Here is a 19488-nt window from a genome sequence, read left to right as displayed (position 1 = left end):
CCATACCGTGTTTCTCTGGAGGCTTCCAGCAGTCAGACTTAGACATGCACCTTTTCAGAGTTCAGCTGTGTGCTGCCTACTACATGCTAGTCATCAGTATTAAAAAAAATATAATAATAATTTTCTGGTAGTATCGTGGTATCTTTTGGGATGAAATTGCTAAACTTAAATATTTGTATTTACTGTAGTAGGCTTTTCTGTTGTACAGCTCACTGATGGGTTTGGGCAAGTCCTGTCATTAATTCTGGAAGAAATCATGGAGAACACTAAGATATATATAGTGCTTATTTAAAAATATGCATTCAATTTCTTTGTCCTGACATGTCACATATGTTTCATAAAGTGAAAACAATACACAGAACAGTTTGCTTTATTGTGGGTGATTGCATGCAGGCATGCCATTCCCGTTACCGCAGTGTCATATGTTTTACGTCGCATTCATTTTCAGAGAATACCATGGCTGTTATAGCTTGCTGTGTCACAGGGTTAATTCTGTGCTTCCTGGAAGTGGGACAGTAATTTGTGTTTTACTTGACATTATTTTCAGTACTCCTGGTAGCAACTGTACATTAAAGAAACAAAGAGGAAGGTCTTAAATGTGTATTTGCCTCCTAATTCTTCCCTGATCTGCCCTGCTTCCAAGATGTTTCTGTGGTTTATGCTACTGTAGAACATGATACCAAATGCTAATATTCCCATAGCGGAGGATGAGCTACTGAGGCTGTAGCTAAACCAGAGGTGTAGATATCAGGACCAGTTATGCCACCATAGCTGGTGGAGGGACTCCTGTAAATTCACTCAAGGAACTTGTTTGAAAACAGAATTCATTTTTTTTTCTTTTTCTTTCTTTCCTATTTTTTTTCTTCTTTTTTTTTTTTTTCTTTTTTTTTCGGCTGGGTTACAGCAGAGCCACGCACACAGTTTTGCCAGCACAGCCGAGGGCTGGTAGCAAAGAGAGGAGCAAAACCACCTTCAGACACAAGCATTTTCTTATGGAATTACAATCTGAGGGGCAGACTATGCAGGGTCCTGTTTGACAGGGAAGACCACAATGTCAAGCAGAGGTAGATACCCCAAATATCTCATACCTACGTTGGATGCCACTCTCTGCCCAGTCCAAGCAGATAACAGCCCACTGCAGGTTGTTCTGCATGGCTTCTGAGTACTGGCTAATTGTCCTGCTGCAGTTTGACTGCCCAGAATACATTCAGGTGGGCCTACACAATGTGCTGAAGGTGATGTAGGTCTGCAGCACAAATAGAAACTGCAGCTACTGCTCACAAGCTCTGGACCAAGTTTCTGAGGCTGGGTACGCTTCCAAAGAGCTATGGCTTCTCTTGGATGCTTTAGGCCTGCATTTCGACAGTGATGTATAAACATGGCTAGCCAAGGTGTAGGTTTCTGTTTGAAAAAAGGAAAAGAAATGACAGTGTCAGCCTGTACATTCAAAATAGTGTTAAAGATCTTATTTTTCTCAGGGGGAGAAGAAGGGCACAGTTGTCCATCTTACATACCCTGATTCTTGCTTTCATAAACAGCGCTGGTCATTAAAAGCCAAACAGTTCATGTCGTGTTTTCAAGGTACTACACTGTAGGAAACAGGAAAGGTTCTGAATTACGATTCATAGCCTTTTTCACAGCTAGTTTTAAAGACTTGCCAGATAAATGGACAAATGTATGATAAGAACACATTTAATTAGCTCTGTTCCCTGAAATTATGTGCAGAAATGAAGTATAGTTTGTACCATATTCTTTTTTTGTGATTCTATTAAGAGTATATTGTCTGATACAGTAACTATAAAGAAGTGAGAATTGTCTATAAAATGTAATAGGCTGAATAAAGGGGAATGTGACAAGGAAAGGGTTTATGTTAAAATAGTCTGTCTGACCTTAATCACAAGTTTAGTCTTAATGCAAACTATCTCCGTAAAGGAAAACTTTTATGTCTGTGTGTTTCTTTAACATTTTCAGCTAAATATTTTCTACAGATTAGTGCATCTGAAGTTTATTTCTGGCATATTTTTACAGTCTTTCTGACTTCTCATCCAAAGCTTCCCCCAAATAAATGAAAGCTGAAAAATACTGTGTTGCAGCTTTCTACTTTAGAAGACAGAGCAGCTCACATTTCACTGTCTACTGTTTGCATATGTTTCCTTTTGTCTGCACTACCAGCCTATCTTTCTTTGTCTTCAAAATCTGTATTAGATTAGTATAAACAGTGCTACCAAAGGCTGGACATTGAACACAAAGACAAGCCAGTCATCTTTAAACACATCTCCTGTTTTAGTTCACATATGGTTTTATTGCCATGGCTTATAAATTGTCACCTGTAATGGTGAAATAGGACTCCATAACCTGAACTTACACATCAGAACCTAATCTTCATCTCCAGCTATCCCTTAAGAAATGGTGAGCAAGTGGCCATTTATCTCTGGGTTGGTTTTTTTTCCAAGTACACTGATACAGACTTTATATTAACTCCAGAATTACAATTTCCCTTGAAGGGAAAGACGCGAAACATGATACAAATTTGTAAATGAACGCTTGGTCCCAATACTATAAGCTTGTTTCCAGATACCAATAGACTTTATCCTGCCAGCAGGTTTTAAATTCAAAGTTTTGGTAATATATAAAACATTTACCTTTCTCAAAGCCAGCTTTGTGACACTCCATTACTGTAATTTCCATTTCCAGCTTGGCAATGCCAATAAATAAAAATGAGAAAATGCTTCGGTCACCCGTCTCTCCCCTCTCTGATGCATCAAAACACAAATACTCCAACGATGATTTAACTTCCTCCAGCAGACCTAATGGCAGCAGTCTATTACCTTCCATCTCCTCCAGCAAAAAACATAAGAGTGAAATCCAGTCACAGCCACATCCTGGAGACTTCAATGTAAGTTTACGCTGTTGTTCTCAATATAAGCCTAGCTGTATATTTTTCACTTTGTATTGCAGTCTGTAATAGTTTTGCAGAATGTTATGCAAAAAGAACAGAATAATGAATATTGTGTTATAAGTTCAGTTTTCCTGGTTTTAAGTTTAGTAAGGCATGGAAAAAAAGAAAGAGGGTAGGCTGTAAAGCAGGCAAACAACAGAGGCTACATAAACAAAAGGTAAAAACTAATGGTCCAAAACGAATGGCTTTAGGTCTCCAGAGTATTGCTTGGGCATGCTGCAAGCCCTCTACGTCCAAAAGTGTGGTTCACAAGGCCTCTACTGTATAAGGCCTCCACTCAGCCACTCCTAAACATGAGTGTGCCTGCAGACAAGTTACTACATCTTACAACCAGCTTTCTCAGACACTTCTACTTACACTTGACACTGGTGAACAGCTTAGCACCACACTCACAACTCAGCTCTATCAGAGCCCAAGTATTCAGATTCCTATCAGAGGGTCTTTGCTTACGCTAAACGTGTCCAGAGTGCTTTTCTAGGTAAGATGATGTTACTACACTGCTTGGTAGCCACTGCCTTCAGAGAACAGAGAGAAAGGGATAGATGCTGCCCCCATTTATGTATGGGTTCTGTAATTAGGATGCCAGAGCAAAGAGCCTGTTGGCTGTTCTGATTGAGAGAATTCATGTCTCTCTCTCATCTCTCAAAATCATACCCTACCCTCCAGCTTATGGGACACTGCCATTAGAATATTTAAGGCAGAATATTGTCATATTGTCCCTTGAGGCTATTCTGCTGTGTGTGAAATACCTAGAAGAAGCAATTTGGGTACCATCATATTGATGTCCACTGCTGGAGCATCTAGTCAAGCCATTAGGGCAGTCTGCTGTTCTTAGAAAGGCCCACAATCCTGTTCTTGCTACAAAACCCATTTATATATTTTATCCTATATCTATTTATTTTATTTGCTCGTTGATACATAAGAGGCTTCAAAAGCCTAAGTGTTAGCACCTAAGCAACTTTGAGGAAAACAAACTATCTAAGTTGTAGGAGTGGTCTCTTCCAGCCACTTTTGCGGTGGGAATAACTGGCCCCACAGTATATTTTAAGTATATGTACTTAAATATATTTATTTTTTTTTAAAGTGGAGGAGGAAGTAGCAATTGTAGTCTTAATTTTGGACACTTGTTGAAAAACAAGTTATCATAAAATATGCGTTTCAAGAATATCTTTTGTACTTTTGGTAAATGGAATTAAAATTAACTACATTAAAATATTCCAATAAAAAGCATTTTAACATGTCATAGTTGATACTATATTTTTTATGGATTAAACATAAGTTTTTAAACATTTAACTTCTAAAACATAAGTTTAGAGGTTTATAATCCATTCAGAATTATAACGATACGAGTCTTCACTGGGTATCTTGAAAACAATTTCAATTCCTTCAGAGGCAGATATGCTGGAAATCAAAAGTAAAGGGTGATTGCTTTATGATCCACACCCTTAGCAAACGTATTTCACTGAGATTTTCTGCATACCCTAGCAATGCACCATTTGGTCAACATTTTAACAGCCTTTGCAATAGAATTCTTATGTATCTGGTTATTCATCTGAAAACTTTAACCTGCTAAACTGATCTGGATGTACCATATAGGAGATGAGAGCTCATGATCTATAAATGCTAAAGTTAGCTTTGTTTTATCCCATCTTCCCATCTGACATCTAGCTGGTGGTCCACTGATCTCTTCTGTCAGAGACTGCAAGCCAGGGAGTGGCCTTTTTGTCTAATTCCCTATTGCATCTCTGTCTGGCACATGGTGTTTTCTGAGTGGTTATCAAACAAAAACAGTCTGCACCCCTCTGATCTGCACTGTATCAGTGTCTAGTAGCCCACACATCAGGTCATTTAATAGGACAAAGGCCTCATGAGGCCACGTGAAAAACAGGGCTGCAGCTGAGGGAATATGTGAGACTCTACTAGAAGATTTGCTTCTGCTGGGCACAGGGTAGTGGTCTTTCAAGCTGATCAGGGATCCAAAGCAGAAAGAAACTGGGACCATGGGCTACAAATTCATACAGCATGGGCACATTAGCAGCACAGCATGAAACAAGTCAAACAAGTGAGCCTTGCTCTCCCAGGGAAAGGTACAATGTTAGTTTGGAAGCTGAAGACTGGAGATATAACTTGATCTTATAAATGGTCACAACAGAGCTATTCTTTAATGATTTCTGTTTTCAGAGTGTTTTGATAGTTACAAATATTTCTTCTCTGTTCCTTCTGTGTATCACATTGTAACTCAGGCCCTTTACAAAGTGCTCTGAGCAATATCTGTGAATTTGTGGCTATCAGTGACACGGCTGATGTTGTGCACCATGCTAAACTTGTAGGAAAACTAACTGCCAATTTACAACACAATGCAAAGATGATCTGTTGTTTATTAGTTGCTTTTTTTGAAGTTCGTAACCAGTTCCTCAATGTCTTCTCTGCTGTTTGTTGTCTAGAAAGCAGTTCACATCAATTCAGAAAATGCTCTTCTCTGCAATAAGCCACAGTCTCAAACAGAGCCTTGGTCTCCTCTGTCCAGCACACCCAGGGACTGCAGAAGGACAAAGCTTACCTTTGATGATATGTAAGTACAGATGACTTTAAAAAAAGAAAACAATGTCATATTCTGCATCTAAAGAGAGAAAAATACATTTTGCCCAGCAGGAACTGAGATGTGGCCAGAGTACTATAGTAATACTGTACCCTGAGAAATGAATGAGACATTCTATGTAGACTCATTTTTTGTCATAAATTAAGCTTTTAATCATCAGAGAGCAGTGAGGACTGGCTGCTCCCTAAAGGGCAGGGACCCAGGAGCCAAGGAGTAGAACACGGCTGGCAGGGCAGAGACTGTGCCAGCCAGGGGTGCAGTTCCACAACACCCAAGCAAGTTGAGCAGGACAGGCCCAAGAGTGCAATCAGCTTCAGCCAAGCACCTGGATCCTCAGGCAAGTCCATGGTGATGAGGCAGACCCAAGGTCAGGTGAGGTGTCAGGTCAGGGTGAGGTCCTGTGAGGGTCGGGCACAGCCTAGTGACTGCCAGGCATGCGTAGTGACAAGGCAGATTTGAGGTCTAGCCAGGAAGACAGTGCTCAGGGTCCAGATCAATGGAGGCCATGGCCAGGCACAAGCATGGCTGGGAAAGGGCTGAAGACAGACACACATTTTACAATGAGTTGGACCGGAAGTGAAGGCACAGACCTGAGCCTAAATGGGTTTATTTAGCCCATGGGCAGAGTGGGGAGGCCCCACATGAGGTGGGTCAGGGCCATTAAGGCCTTATTAGTACCCTCAAGGCTCTGGCATTAACTATGCACACATCAGACTGTTAATATATGCAGAACCATAGCAGGGTGGGATGAGAGGGGCACCCTTGTGCACCATTTGGAGCAAGCAGAGAGGTCATATGGGAGCCTTGCATCCCTGAGCCTTGACTGCTGCTGCTGTCATTGCTACGGCTGCTCAGAGAAAGGTAGCACAAAGGCAGGCAGAGTAGGAAACAGCAGTGGTTAGTATGATTACCTGGAGAGATACCTGGCCCACCTCCACTACATCCTTCAAACATCCCCTGCTCTCCTCCTCTGAAAATAATTTAAGCTTGTAATTGTCTTTCTTTTCTTTTTGGTAAATTAAAATTGCTGGTTTGTTTCCCAAGGTCATTTAGGATGTGGTATTATTTATACGAGGTATAAAGGTGAAACTGAAATTTGAAGTCCCAGATTGTTTTTGTCTGGTAATGTTCTGGCCTGAAAATCCTGATTTTTTTCTGCCTAGTGTAGAAGAGGCTCCGTCTAAGCTATGCTTCAGAGTGCCTGGAGCTCCATAAGCTCTGTGACCTTGACATACCTTTCACACTCCCAGACTTTCACCCACAACATGTCTAACTCTTTTATACCAAAGGAAAACCTAAGATAACAGCTTTGTTTCCTGAGCAACTGCTTTCTACCAGCACTGGGATTTAACAATAATAATAATAACAACAACAACAACAACACCAACACCTACCTGGTCTCAGGGACAACTTGAGGGACAGCAGCCTCTCATACAGAGAATTCCAAGTTCTCATGTAGAGAATCCAAGTTTCCTAATATAAAATATAAAATAATTCCCATAGACTTCAAAAGGATGTAACTGTTTTGTATGTCAAAAAAATAAGGTTGGTGAGATTAATTTCTGTGTGTATTCATGGCAGTCATAAGGAGATATAAGTTTAATATATTTTTCTGCCCCTTTTTGAGAAAACTCTCTCCCATGTATTCATTCTTATTTTCCCTCCTTATCCACCTCCCTCCATGTTTTAAACCCTTCCAGTACATGTATTCAACAATCTCTGTTGAAGAAATTTGAAACTGTTTAGAAGTGCTACCTAACTCTTCCCAGCTCTTAAAATACTTTATCATCTGCGATTTACTTACAACTGTTCAATTTTTCTGCAGTTTAAACATATACATACAAACCAGAAAGGTATCAGTGTGCCAGATAAAAGTGAAAATTGTAGGATATGCTAATCTGTTTGGATTAGAAAAAAATCACAGTCAGAAACAGGTACAACAAAACTATTGTATCTTCGTCTGATTTTCCTTCCAGATGCTGACAAAAATGGGGACTGGTTTGTTTCATTTTTCCCCTAGAATACTGTCATAGGAAAACTACTTTTTTCACCATCTCTATCATCTAAGAGTCTTTTATCACTTGCTTTCTCCATTAGTGATGCATGTGATTTCTCTGGCAGGCATCTTCAAGAAAACTATTTCACCTTTTCAGAGAGAGATACAATTAAACTGTTCATGTATAGTGCCTTTCATGTAGAATGTCCCCAAGCAACTTGTGGCTCATTAAAAAAGCAATCTAAAAAGGCAAGTAAGATAAAACACAGAACCAAATATGTCTTAATTTGCCCTTAAAAAATACAGAACTGGTTAAATGCCTATTGTGCTAACTAGAGGAGAGAGATTTTCATGTACTACAATAGTCATCCACAATCTGTATCTAGGAAACACCACCAGAATACCAGCTATTCTAGACCTTGATTCTGAAATTACTGTGCAGAGAAGTCACTGAAATGTAGCAGATTAGACTGGCTGCAAATGTTAAATGTCAACAAATTTGACTCCCATGTTAGAAGGATCAAATTAAACATGGCAGCCAGTGTCTTTCAAATTCATGTAGTACCACAGCAGAGGATTTGAAGAAATGTAATACAGTAGGTCTAAAATGATGTAGTAATCCTAATGGCAGCATTTGTCCAAAATGATGCCTATGAAGTGTTTCATTTTATAATCCATGAAGTTCTGAATTACTGTAATCCAAACACAGCTCTTCATTTTAATCAGACTCTAAAGTTTCTAAGACACTAAATCCCTTGCATGTGATTTAAAACAATAACTATTTTTTTGACCAATCAGTGTCTTCTTGCTTTATTCTCAATTTATTTTCTCCAGGTCCTTGACAACAGCTGTCAGTAGCAATAAGCTGGAACTCAAGTAGGTCAATAAAAGTATACCTTGATTGGCAGAGTGCTGTATACACGTACATTGCAATATAAAAGTAAATATAGATTCAAAAGGCAGGCAAAATTCTACTTCCCCTTGTTTGCCGTTGTTTACTGCCTGCTCTAAATATACTTCTAGGTACCCAGCATGCCACATGTTTCCAGTATTAATTCTTAACAAGAATTCCTTGATTTTAGGCCATTTCTGACTCCATGAGGAGAACATTTTCAAGGCTACATAATAATGCTTCAAGCCAAATTCAGTGCTGATGTAGTTTCACTGAATGACAGAATTCCCAATAACTGCATTTAGGAACAAAGTCTGTTGTCCTTGAAGTGATAAGCACAGACATGCTGTGAGTGCCCAAGGGCACAGCCCCACACCCTCTTCAAAATACTGCATGTGTGGTACAAAGGAAGAGTAGAGTGTACCCAGCTTCCCAGTTTTCCTTATGGCTAAATCAGAACATGTTCCTCAGATTATTTTCTCACTCGCATTGCGTTTCAAACTTGCGGTGTGGTTTTTCTTCATTTAAATTTATCTTCCTTTTTTTCTGGCCTTACACGAGCAAGATAACGCATCTTTTTCAGCTTTTTTTAATTCATATTTTGTTGATTCATTCATTCTTACCCATTTAGAGGCTACACACACCCACCAGCTTTACATTGTCCACGGGAAATATCCTGATGTGAGATGGAATTTCTGGTTTGTTTGTCAACCAGGAAACCACATACCTGGAAAATATTCAACCTGTAAATGTGTTATGCATAGAGCTCATGAAGATAACTTCTTAGCATATCTCTTTTATTTGGCTTGAGCCCAAAGTCTCTCATTTTCAGTCTTCTCTTCCTCATTCTGCTGCCTCAGAATGGAAAAGAAAAAGTGCTCTTGGGTTGTGCCTCCCATACAACATCTGGAAGTCATCTCACTTTGCATCGTTCAAAATGCCTCAAGGTTTCCTAGTCTTCCGAAATGTTTAGAGAGACTTTTCTAGTGCTGAGCACATCCTCAGGAGCAGAGATAAGGAAAAGAGCTTGGCTCCTCTTTCTTCTGATAAGCAATCTAAAAAATCACTGATCAGGTAGACCAACAGCTACTACACTAAGTTTCTCACACATTCATGTGCTTAGTTTGGACTGCTCCCAGATTATTGGCATTGGGGGGGTTTCAAGACTTCATCTGACCATCCCATTCTTCCTCTCCTTCCCTTCCTACTTGTGGCACTAAATTTCTTCGTGTGTACACTGCCCATAAGAAAATAACATTAGACTGAGCAGACACTGCCTCCCATGATTAGATAACTAAGCTGCCTGTTCTCTGCAAGACCATCTACCCCCTTTCTTTTTAAGGACATTTTATGAGAGCTTGGTATGGTGGGAAATAGGTGCTTAATCAGATACAGCAGGAGATTGTCACAGAGAAAGGATTTATAACCACTAGTCCCTGTGGTCAGAACTGTGGACCTCATTTCAACATATAAGCTACATCCATGCCTCTTCTCTCTTCCTATGGGTAAGTGGTCCGGGACTGCTTATGTTATAGGATGAAGCTGTCTTCACTCCCCACAACAAAGAACACTGTCAGCCTCCTGAGGATAGTCCCTGGCATGTACTATCCCCCAGCTGTACCCAGGCATTGTCTGGGACTGAGCTCAAAACTATGCCAGGGAGATTTGCAATTAAACAGCATGGATGATCAAACTACAGAGCTGGTATCCTTGCCCTGCTTATTTCACTTGCACAGACAGCCAAGTAATGGTTTTATTGACAGACTCAGATCTGAAATAGCCTCTGATAATTTTGCCACTCAGGAAAGAAGATTTGTTTGCATCAATTGATTTTGATGTGCCTTTTCCTTACTATACCGCTTGACTGGAAAATATCTTTAATCCACAATGAATCATAACAGTGAGCAGGACAAGGGTCTTCTAATCAGGCTCAGCAAATTCTCCTCCAGGGCCCAACAGCAGAGAGGACAGTCTCTCCCAGTCTTCCCTCACCTGTGCAACTGGTGAGCAATGAGCAGATTCCTACAGCAGGTGATGACTATCCTCCAAACGCTACAGTTCTTTGACTAGTCTAGGTCTCATCCTGAATATGAGGAAGTCTCATCTAAACCCCCATGGTGTTTACCGTTCTACCATACCTCTGGTTCTTGACGGAGCTTGTTTTCCTCAGTTTTGGTGTCAAACATTGGTTTCTCCTCAAAGAGCTGAAAGTCCATTCCAGTGTAATTCAGGGTTTGTCTTCTTGTTCTGGATCACAGAGCAGTGTTTTTCATCACCCTTGATGCCAGGATTCACAGCTATGGTGCATAAGAGATATTCTAATGACTGCAGCTTAATTCCTAAATCAGCTTTGCTGTCTTTGTGGCAGTGGAAGATATGTTTACATGTATTTGAAGAATGTGCTTCAAGTCTGTTTTCCACAATAAAATTACCCAGAAGTGTCTCTTTTGGACTAGAAGGCTCACTGTAACGGCATTAGGGGCAAAGGCTGTGATCACCCAAGGAAACCTGGAACTTTGGCTGATCGTTCCTTCAACATATAAAGAATATTTTCATCTTCAGTGATAATGAATCACACTAGCAAATGCAGGGCTATGATGACTTAACACACATGGGGAATATGAATTTCCAAAACCCTTATCAAATGCTTTCCTCATCTTCTAGTGCCTGATCGTGATTTCTTTCAAATCCTATGATTACTAAAGTTTCTCAGACAGGCACTGAAGGACAGGAGTCCTGGATAGAGTCTTTTGTTTCAGGATCGCCAGTTCCTTTCAGTGGAAATACCCCATTCATTGACTTAGGTTTCACATGTACTCTCACTCAACAGTTTCACCCGCACCTTGGCTTCTCACTCATCAGAGCTGGGAACATCAGAGCTGGCTGCCATGCAGTCCCTCTCCCAGAAAGATCTTTCTGCCTTTTGTTTTCAGCTGCCTCTTGAGAATTCAAGGTGTAGTTCCATGGTATTTTAAAACAATATAGATTTGGGCTGCTGTGGTCCTGCCTTCTCTCCCTAGGTCTGATTGTGAAGACTTTTACCTAACCTTCAACTGAGATTAGTTGATTTCAGAATATCTCTTTAACTAGCATTGAAAGAGACACAACTAATTTATCTACTAGGATGTAATGTTTTCTCCCTCACCTTTTAATACAGAAGCTCAAGTCCCTATTGTTAATACTTCTTTCATTCCTATCTCTTTGCTTGTACACTTTGCCCTTGCATGTTTTAGCCTAGATATTGATTTCACATGGTTATCTTTAAGTCATGAATCTGGGCCATGCCCAGGAATTTGTAGTAGACTTTGACTCTTTCTCGTGGTCTCTTCTATTTTCACTGCATTGACATGGTTAGTCTGCAGCATTTTGCATTTTTGCCAACAGAGGAATCCCCGCTTATTTTATCCTTCTCCATTTCATTTAAATTAGGTGGCAGGCTTTAATTTTGCTGCTATTTTTTGCAACAGTAACTACCTGTCTAGGTATCTGTACTGTTCATCTATTCACCTAATCTAAGCTATTGACCTTGTTATACTAAGCCCTGCAAGATAGTAGTTGTGTAGTTGTGTGATTGAGCAAATTTTTCTTACATTTGGCCAGACTCCAATCAGATCCTTTGTTCCTGTCTTTCCGAAATGCCTATAACACTATCATTTAAGTGGGTCACAAATACGCTCTCTGCCCTCTCCACTTGTATGCTGCTTTGCTGAACTTCCCAGACCTGCTTGGGTCTGCCATAGTGAGCATGAGAGTCCCATAACTGAGTACCCACCTTGTACAGGAGGCCACGATACATCAGGGCAGAACACTATTTTGTATAGCAAAACCTGCTTGGCTCTATCCTTCACCCCCAAGATGACCACCCTTATCTGTAACCCAACATGTCAGACCTGCTCCTGACACTTGTCCTAGTATGAAAGAGCAAATAGACAGGGCTCTATAAACCTACCTTTCACTTTACATGGTTTTCTTGCTCTTACAGGATTTTCTTACAGGGCCTACTGGCACAGCTTCAAAACTAGATATGGGCTAACCGTGGCTATGACAGTTTCTTCCGATTTCCCCTCACCTCTGATCAGATTTTGAAGTCACTCGTTTTGCTGTTCTATTCCTTTCCAGCACACCCACTTTTTAGGGTCTAGATTACTAAAGTTGTGAAGCTGGTCCTATATTTAGAATTATGATTTAAGCTGCTTTTATTACAAGCAATTGTTGTACACTGAGGAAGTACTAGTTTGTTTTTTTATAACACTTCAGCATCATTATCTCTGAAGGGTATTAAAATATGCACTTGGCTACATTTATGATGTTTAATTGAACTTTTATTAGTTTTTTTTAATGTATCCTCATAAAGCACCATACCACAGTAAGAAATAATGTATAAGTGGTAGATTATGTAAATGAAGCAGAAAATGCTGTAGTTTAGTATTTAGTTCATATAAAATATAAAAATTAGATGAAAAATGTGGTTTTGAATGCACTTATAATTAAAATTGTATATTGGAATCTAAGCTACACCATACTCTGTAAATACCAGCGGTTGCTCTGAGTTCCAAGAAGATTATGTTGCAGTAGATGCTGATAAATTACTGTACGAAGTAAGGCTTTTATTGATTCACTTTGATTCTCTTCCCCTTTTTTTACTGCATGAGTTTACATTTTTGCAATTATCTGCTAAACTGGAGTAAATTAAATTCAGAGAAGGCAACAAAAGACAAAGGTGGCAGAGATATACTGTAATGGCATAGAGCTAAATAGGATCAGAGAAACACATGCAAGCATTTCACCTGGGTAATGGTAACACCACTCTTAGGAGCTCAACAGCCTGGAAATTCTGAAAGGCTGCTTCTGGAAGGGGAGTAATTATGATGCCCACAGCTATCTCACCTCATGCTGGGATCCTGCACAACATAACAAGCAATGGCAATGCCGTCTTTCCTGCTGGTTTTCTACAAGCTCCCAGAGAAAGTGGTGGCAAGGCGAGTGAGAGAAATTCTGGACAGTAACAGATTGTTTGATAAATTTCATCCTGGATTCAGGCACAGCCATGCTACTGAGGCTGCCCTTGTCAAAGTCATAAACGGTTTGAATGCCGCTGCTGAAAAGGAAGCCTGGCCTTGTTTGTACTATCAGATCTAGCCACAGGGGGGGTTATTCTGTAAAAGGCTGGATTCTGTTGCAGTGCCTAGGTGACTGGCTAGTGTTGACTGAGAATGCGTTGAAAAGGTTCCAGCGGTACTTGATTGCTTTCCCCGATCAACGTAGTAGGGTAAATTCTCTTCGAGAGCAGCCAGTTTCACATAATGACACTTGATCCCAGGGAGAATTCACCAGCGACCTGACTTAGTTGGCACTGAAGCTTTGCGCTCTTTCTCTTGCCTTTCAGAGAGATATATGAGATGCATTAGAGCAGTGTATTAGAACTCCTTTTTGGCTTTGTTGAAGAGGACTATATTTCTAAAAGTACCAACAATCAGATATTCAGAAGCAAAAGACTTTCTTGTGCAGTCTCCATTATTAATAGAGATAAAACACTTGTTTGTACCTGTTAATTTGAAGACAGAATTCTTTTTAGGGTGTTTTTTTTTTTTTTTGTTTAAAGAGCCCTGAATTCTGTTTGTAAATCTGGAGTGAGAGTGCTGACACCAATGGATACATAGAACTGTAAATAACTTAAGGGGAAAATCTGACTCAACCGTCTGAAAACCAGAAGTCACTGAATAACTTTCCACAGGACTTTGGTTTGCATTCATGACCAGTAAGCCTAATAAAGAGACTCCAGTGCTGCTTCTGCTACTCACATACACTCTGGTTCAACCAGTAGTTTGGTACCATTTTAATCCTGTAGAATTTTTCTTTGTTCTCTTGCTTCTCAGGCTCTAGTGAGGCTGTGATCTGAAAAGCATTTTCAAACCTTAGACCAAAGATCTGAAAAGGGGTTTAGCCACAGATCTTTCTGTATCTTGTCAGTGGGAAAACAGATTTGCTTCTTCCCAAGATGCCTCTCATCAATCATATTTAATATCTGAAATTAGCATCCAATGACATTACCTGCAAATTCTTCAGTCTGCGATGATCACCAATGTAACTGAAAAGGCCAAGTTGCAGAGGAAATTTGGATGAACCTTCACATTTGTAAGATATGGGTTCTTAGTCATTACAACTTAAGGGTATGTAAAATCAAATTATAATTAACAATCTTTTGTGATCTTCACGGATAGAAAATGTGCAGTATGCAAAAGAGCTATCCTGAGTAATTAATTTATGCATTAGCTTTCTCATGTGTCTTCCTATGTCCATGAGCTGAGGTAACCTGCTATCTTCAAGGAGACTATAGAAGGGGGAGGATGGTGCCTGGTTTTTTTTTTTACTTCATGACATGATTTAGATTAGTATACTGGATTTAAGGAGACGAATCATGTGCAAGTGCAGTGGAAACCTGAACAAAACTGAAACCCTTCTTTCTTATTAAAAAATCACAAAACAATCAAATCCAAGCACATCCTTATTTTCTTACTAAAACAATATAAGAAATATATGCAAAGTACATAACATACATTAAATCTATAGGACATTTCAGCTTTCCATTTTCACCTAACATGCACATTAGAAATCTGAATAGGAAATTTATTAGCATGTAGTGATAAATTGAAGAATAGTATTTCACAGATAGCATGAAGAGATCAGAATTTGATTTGGTATGCCTATTAGCACCATTGAACAAACTCTGTTTAAGAAACTAGAAGAAAACATACCCTATCCATTTTTTCCCAATGAATCTTAATTTCTGTTCGGCATCCCCTGACTTGTAAATCAATCTTGTATTTTTCCTATGGAAATACTTAAACATTCACATTGAGAATACACGTGCTTTGCTTTAAAATGACCTTTTAATAGTTTCTTTTTTATATTTGGCTTACCCCAAAAAAAATTGGATTTAGTACAAACTGATGACTTCAGGTTTTGCACATTGCATTATGGTTAACCACGGCATGGCAGGGCCCTTAAAGCAGGCTTATTGGTGCAGTAATGTGCATACCTCTTGCTAATACCTTCATTGCTAATCATAACTTGGGAGAATAAATCCTGTTACAAGTTGAAAACCATTTTACAATTAACTCATAAGTAAGTAGACCATAATTACATTGTGTTATCTCACTTTGTTTTTACAGCCTCATACCATGCTTCGAACAAGCAAATTAGATGTACAGTGCTGGGTGATATATGGGAGGGAATTGTTGCAAAGGACAGATTTTAATGACCTGAGTTTGAAAGGATCATGTAAAGGTTCATCACTTAGATCATTTCAGAGAGAGATAAGACCACTGTTTTGTTTATTTCCTCTGCTTTGTTTTGCTTTTTGGCACTTCATAGTAAACCATCGTGCCTATGTCATTGTACGAGACAGACAGGACTTAGAAATTTCATAACAGTTCTTTCAACAGTTCTAAAAACAGTGCCATTTTTCTATGCCAAGCTAACACTGTTTCAATGTCTAATATTTCATAATTGACCAAGACCAAATCCAGATGGTTCATATTATTAAGATAACATTAGCATCTTGCTGGGTACAGGAGGTATTTGCAGCTGCAGTAGGTTATGGGATACAGGGACAGAAACCTGTCTTCAGACCCCTTTCTGACCTACTGGGTAAACTGGGGAGAAAATCCAGTCTGAGGGAGAACAATATTTTAAAGAAAGTTGGAGCAAAGGAACTGTCATTCAAAATTAGCCAGACTTTGAATTTTATTTCCGTCTAGTGATACTTAGCCTTCTGTCTCTTCAAAATTAGGTTGACTAACCTTCTGTGATGCAGTTAAATGTCCTTGAAAATGTGTGCACATAAGTAGAAGGAAACAGACTAAGTAAATATACTGCCAAATATTCATAGTAGCTATGGTGCTATGTTTTGGGCTTGTGACCAAACCACTGTTGATAACAGAGGGATGTTTTAGTTATTGCTGAGCAGTGCTTACACAGAGTCAAGGCCTTTTCTGCTCCTCATGCCATTTTATCAGCAAAGTAGGCTGAAGGTGCACAAGAAGCTGGGAGGGGACAGAGCTAGGACAGCTGGCCCCAACTGACCCAAGGGATATTCTATAAAATATGGTATTATGCACAGCATATAAAAGCTGGGGAAAGGAGAAAAGAGGGGTGTTTGGAGTGATGGTATTTATCTTCCCAAGTCATTGTTAAGCGTGCTGGAGCCCTGCTGTCCTGGAGACAGCTGAACACCTGCCTGCCCATGGGAAGCAGTAAATGAATTCCTTGTTCCACTTTGCCTTACTTATTAGTTTGTCCCATGAGTTTTCTCATTTTTACTCTTCTGATTCTCTCCTCCATCCTAGTGGAAGGAAGTAAGCATGCATCTGTGTGGGGTTGAGCTGACAGCCAGGGTTAACCTGCAGCAAATTGCTGAGTGGCAGTAATACCACATAATTTACCACACCAAGCACTTAAAAGCATGAATGGTAAAAGCATCAGAATTCATACTCAGACTACTCAGGAATCTCTCTTTTTCATTAGATAAGGGCAAAGGAATGACACTAACCAATACCAAGAAAACTTTTGCAAGGCAAAACTTCCTTGTCTGAGAGAGCTGAGGATATGGCAGTAAGCACAGTATAAGCTGAGAAGAAACAGGACGTGATTCTGTGTTTTAGCCGAGTAGAGAAAGAAGGTTGCCACCTCCTGTATATATGGGTCTGGAAGAATGTGTAGGGTCAGGAAATGTGAAGACTTTTATAATAGGCAACAGCTGAAGGTGCAAGCCTATGGCATGACAAATGGCAAATGGCTATTTTCCACAGTGACTGGGAAAAGTGCAATAGGGCAAGCTTGTGGAGGAGATGAAGAAATTTGCTTCAGCCATGAAGAGCTCACTGAGATGGTGACCGGACATTGCCAAGGAGACATCCATTTGTGTTTTCAGTTTGGATGGAAGTGGATAGGTCTGGGTCAGAATCAGACTTGTGAATTTCAGCACAGAGACAGCAGTTGAATTTGCACCTTGGAATCAGCAGGTCAGTTAGGCAGTAGGTAGGTTAAGAACGGGATGGAGATCTGTTTGAGGAGAAATCAGTGGAGACCTTGGCACGAGCAACACCAGTGGAATTGCAGCAGGCGGCCCAGCACCAAGTTGGAAATGAACTCCAGGCAGCAAAAGTAAACAGCACTCTCAGCATGCTTACAGATAACAGGGAGAAGGAGGTCGAGATGGTAGTTGTGAAGGCAAGAGGGTTCAATGTATGTTTTCAGAGTGGAGAGATTAAACACACACTTGTTTTGAGAGGAGGGAGAAACAAAGGCCAGTAACAGTGTAGAGAGAGGAGTGGAAAAAGAGGTAAGCAAGCACCAGGGGATGGAATAACTTGTTCCGCTTAATGCTTGTATCCGTTTTACAGATCAAAACTGCACTAATTTGGGAAGCAGTTTATATAATCCATAAAAATGCATTTTATTAGGTTTTTTTTTTGCTTTGAATCACTGACTTCTAAAGAATGAGAACAGCCATAAATGCTATTGTCTCCACAGGCAGCAATTTGGAAACAGAAGATGCATGGTTACATGATAAGTGTATCTTCTTCATAAAAAATGTTTGAAAATAAGGTTTAAAATAAAGGGAAAATAACTTTAAAATATTCTGCACTTCAGAAAATAATAAAATGTCTTCTTATTTTCCTCTGGTAGGCCACGCAATGCAGATTACTTTATGCAGGAAGCTAAACGGAAGAAGCATAAAGCAGATGCAATGGTGAGAACATTTTCTTTCCAGTTATGTTGCTCCAAATTATTTTTGTAATGCAGTTTCTTCATCAGTGCAGTATTGCTGGGGTAATTATAAAATCTATTATAAGGATGGCTAGGCTTGTTAAATTAAGAAATGTTTATATAATCAAATGTTCATAGCCCAATAAAGTATGACTTAACAAATAATGACTTACTGAGATAAAGGCCTGGATAAATAAAACTTCCCATTTATTCCTTTGCTTTAATTAGTAACTGTAGCAATGGAGGCTGCGTAAGGGATCCACATACCTGTTTCCCCCATTTAACTAGCTGGCTAAGTGCTATAATTGTACCCCAAATTAGGTCTGGTGGCTGAGGTATTTTTACTGCTTTTAAAGAGGTTTGGCACTTCAGTGTCAAAAGAATCCTGGTTACATGGTAGACATTTCTCAACATAATCAGAAGCACACAAGGAATCTGCATAACCCTAGAGGAACACCTTGCACACAAAGGACTGTTGCAACAGATTCTTGGCCCTGGCTTTGACCTGTCTAAAATTGTAGCTGGTAGGAAAAAGGGGAATCTGAGATTATATGGAGCACTAAAGAGATGCTTCTCTTTTGGAACAAATAGAGAGGGACTTTTTACAAGGGCATGTGATAGAACAAGGGGGAATGACTTTAAAGTGAAAGAGGAGAGATTTAGATCAGATATGAGGAAGACATTCTTCACTATGAGGGTGGTGAGACCCTGGCACAGGTTGCCCAGAGAAGCTGTGGCTGCCCCATCCCTGGCAGTGTTCAAGGCCAGGCTGGATGGGGCTTTGAGCAACCTGGTCTAGTGGAAGGTGTCCCTGCCCATGGGAGGGGGGCTGGAACTACATGATCGTTAAGGTCCCTTCCAACGCAACCCTTCTGTGATTCTATGACAAAAGGATGCAACAAAGTACACAGTGCTCCAGGAGAGCTCCCTTTGCCATTTCTGGGCTTTCTCGCATGCTACAGTTGTCCAGTGCTACAAATAAGTTAGCAAAGCCTTAAAAACATTCAGCCTCTGGGATGGCAGATGCAATATATGGAGTGGGACCCTGCATTAATATGGCTATCATCTTCCAGGTGGGGGTAGATTTGCTGACAGACACTTTGTTGTCACAGCAGCAGGAAAGAAGTAGCTCAGAACCTCTGCTTCTTCACCTCTTTTCCTCAGCTGTGCAGAATGTAAAAAGGCCAAGGCAGCAGAAGCAGGCCCTTAATTTAGGACACTAAGTTTTACACTCTACCTGAGTTTATTAGCGCAAATTTCCATGGTTTATT

The 19488-nt window shown here is 40.0% G+C and overlaps 1 protein-coding gene across 1 annotated transcript in view; it reads left to right on the top strand.

The window, feature by feature from the left end:
* The window catches only part of AFF3 (ALF transcription elongation factor 3), a 273134-nt gene that overhangs the window by 240429 nt on the left and 13217 nt on the right, over positions 1-19488 (top strand). The window contains exons 13-15 of the mRNA XM_065677143.1: positions 2695-2896; positions 5404-5531; positions 18137-18200. Coding sequence (XP_065533215.1) covers positions 2695-2896; positions 5404-5531; positions 18137-18200 — 394 coding nt within the window. The remainder of the gene's footprint in view (positions 1-2694; positions 2897-5403; positions 5532-18136; positions 18201-19488) is intronic.

Source organism: Lathamus discolor, chromosome 4 (assembly GCF_037157495.1).
Source record: "Lathamus discolor isolate bLatDis1 chromosome 4, bLatDis1.hap1, whole genome shotgun sequence".
Lineage (NCBI taxonomy): Eukaryota > Metazoa > Chordata > Aves > Psittaciformes > Psittacidae > Lathamus > Lathamus discolor.
Note: the sequence above shows the minus strand (reverse complement) of the source record. Positions and strands in the feature narration are given on the sequence as shown.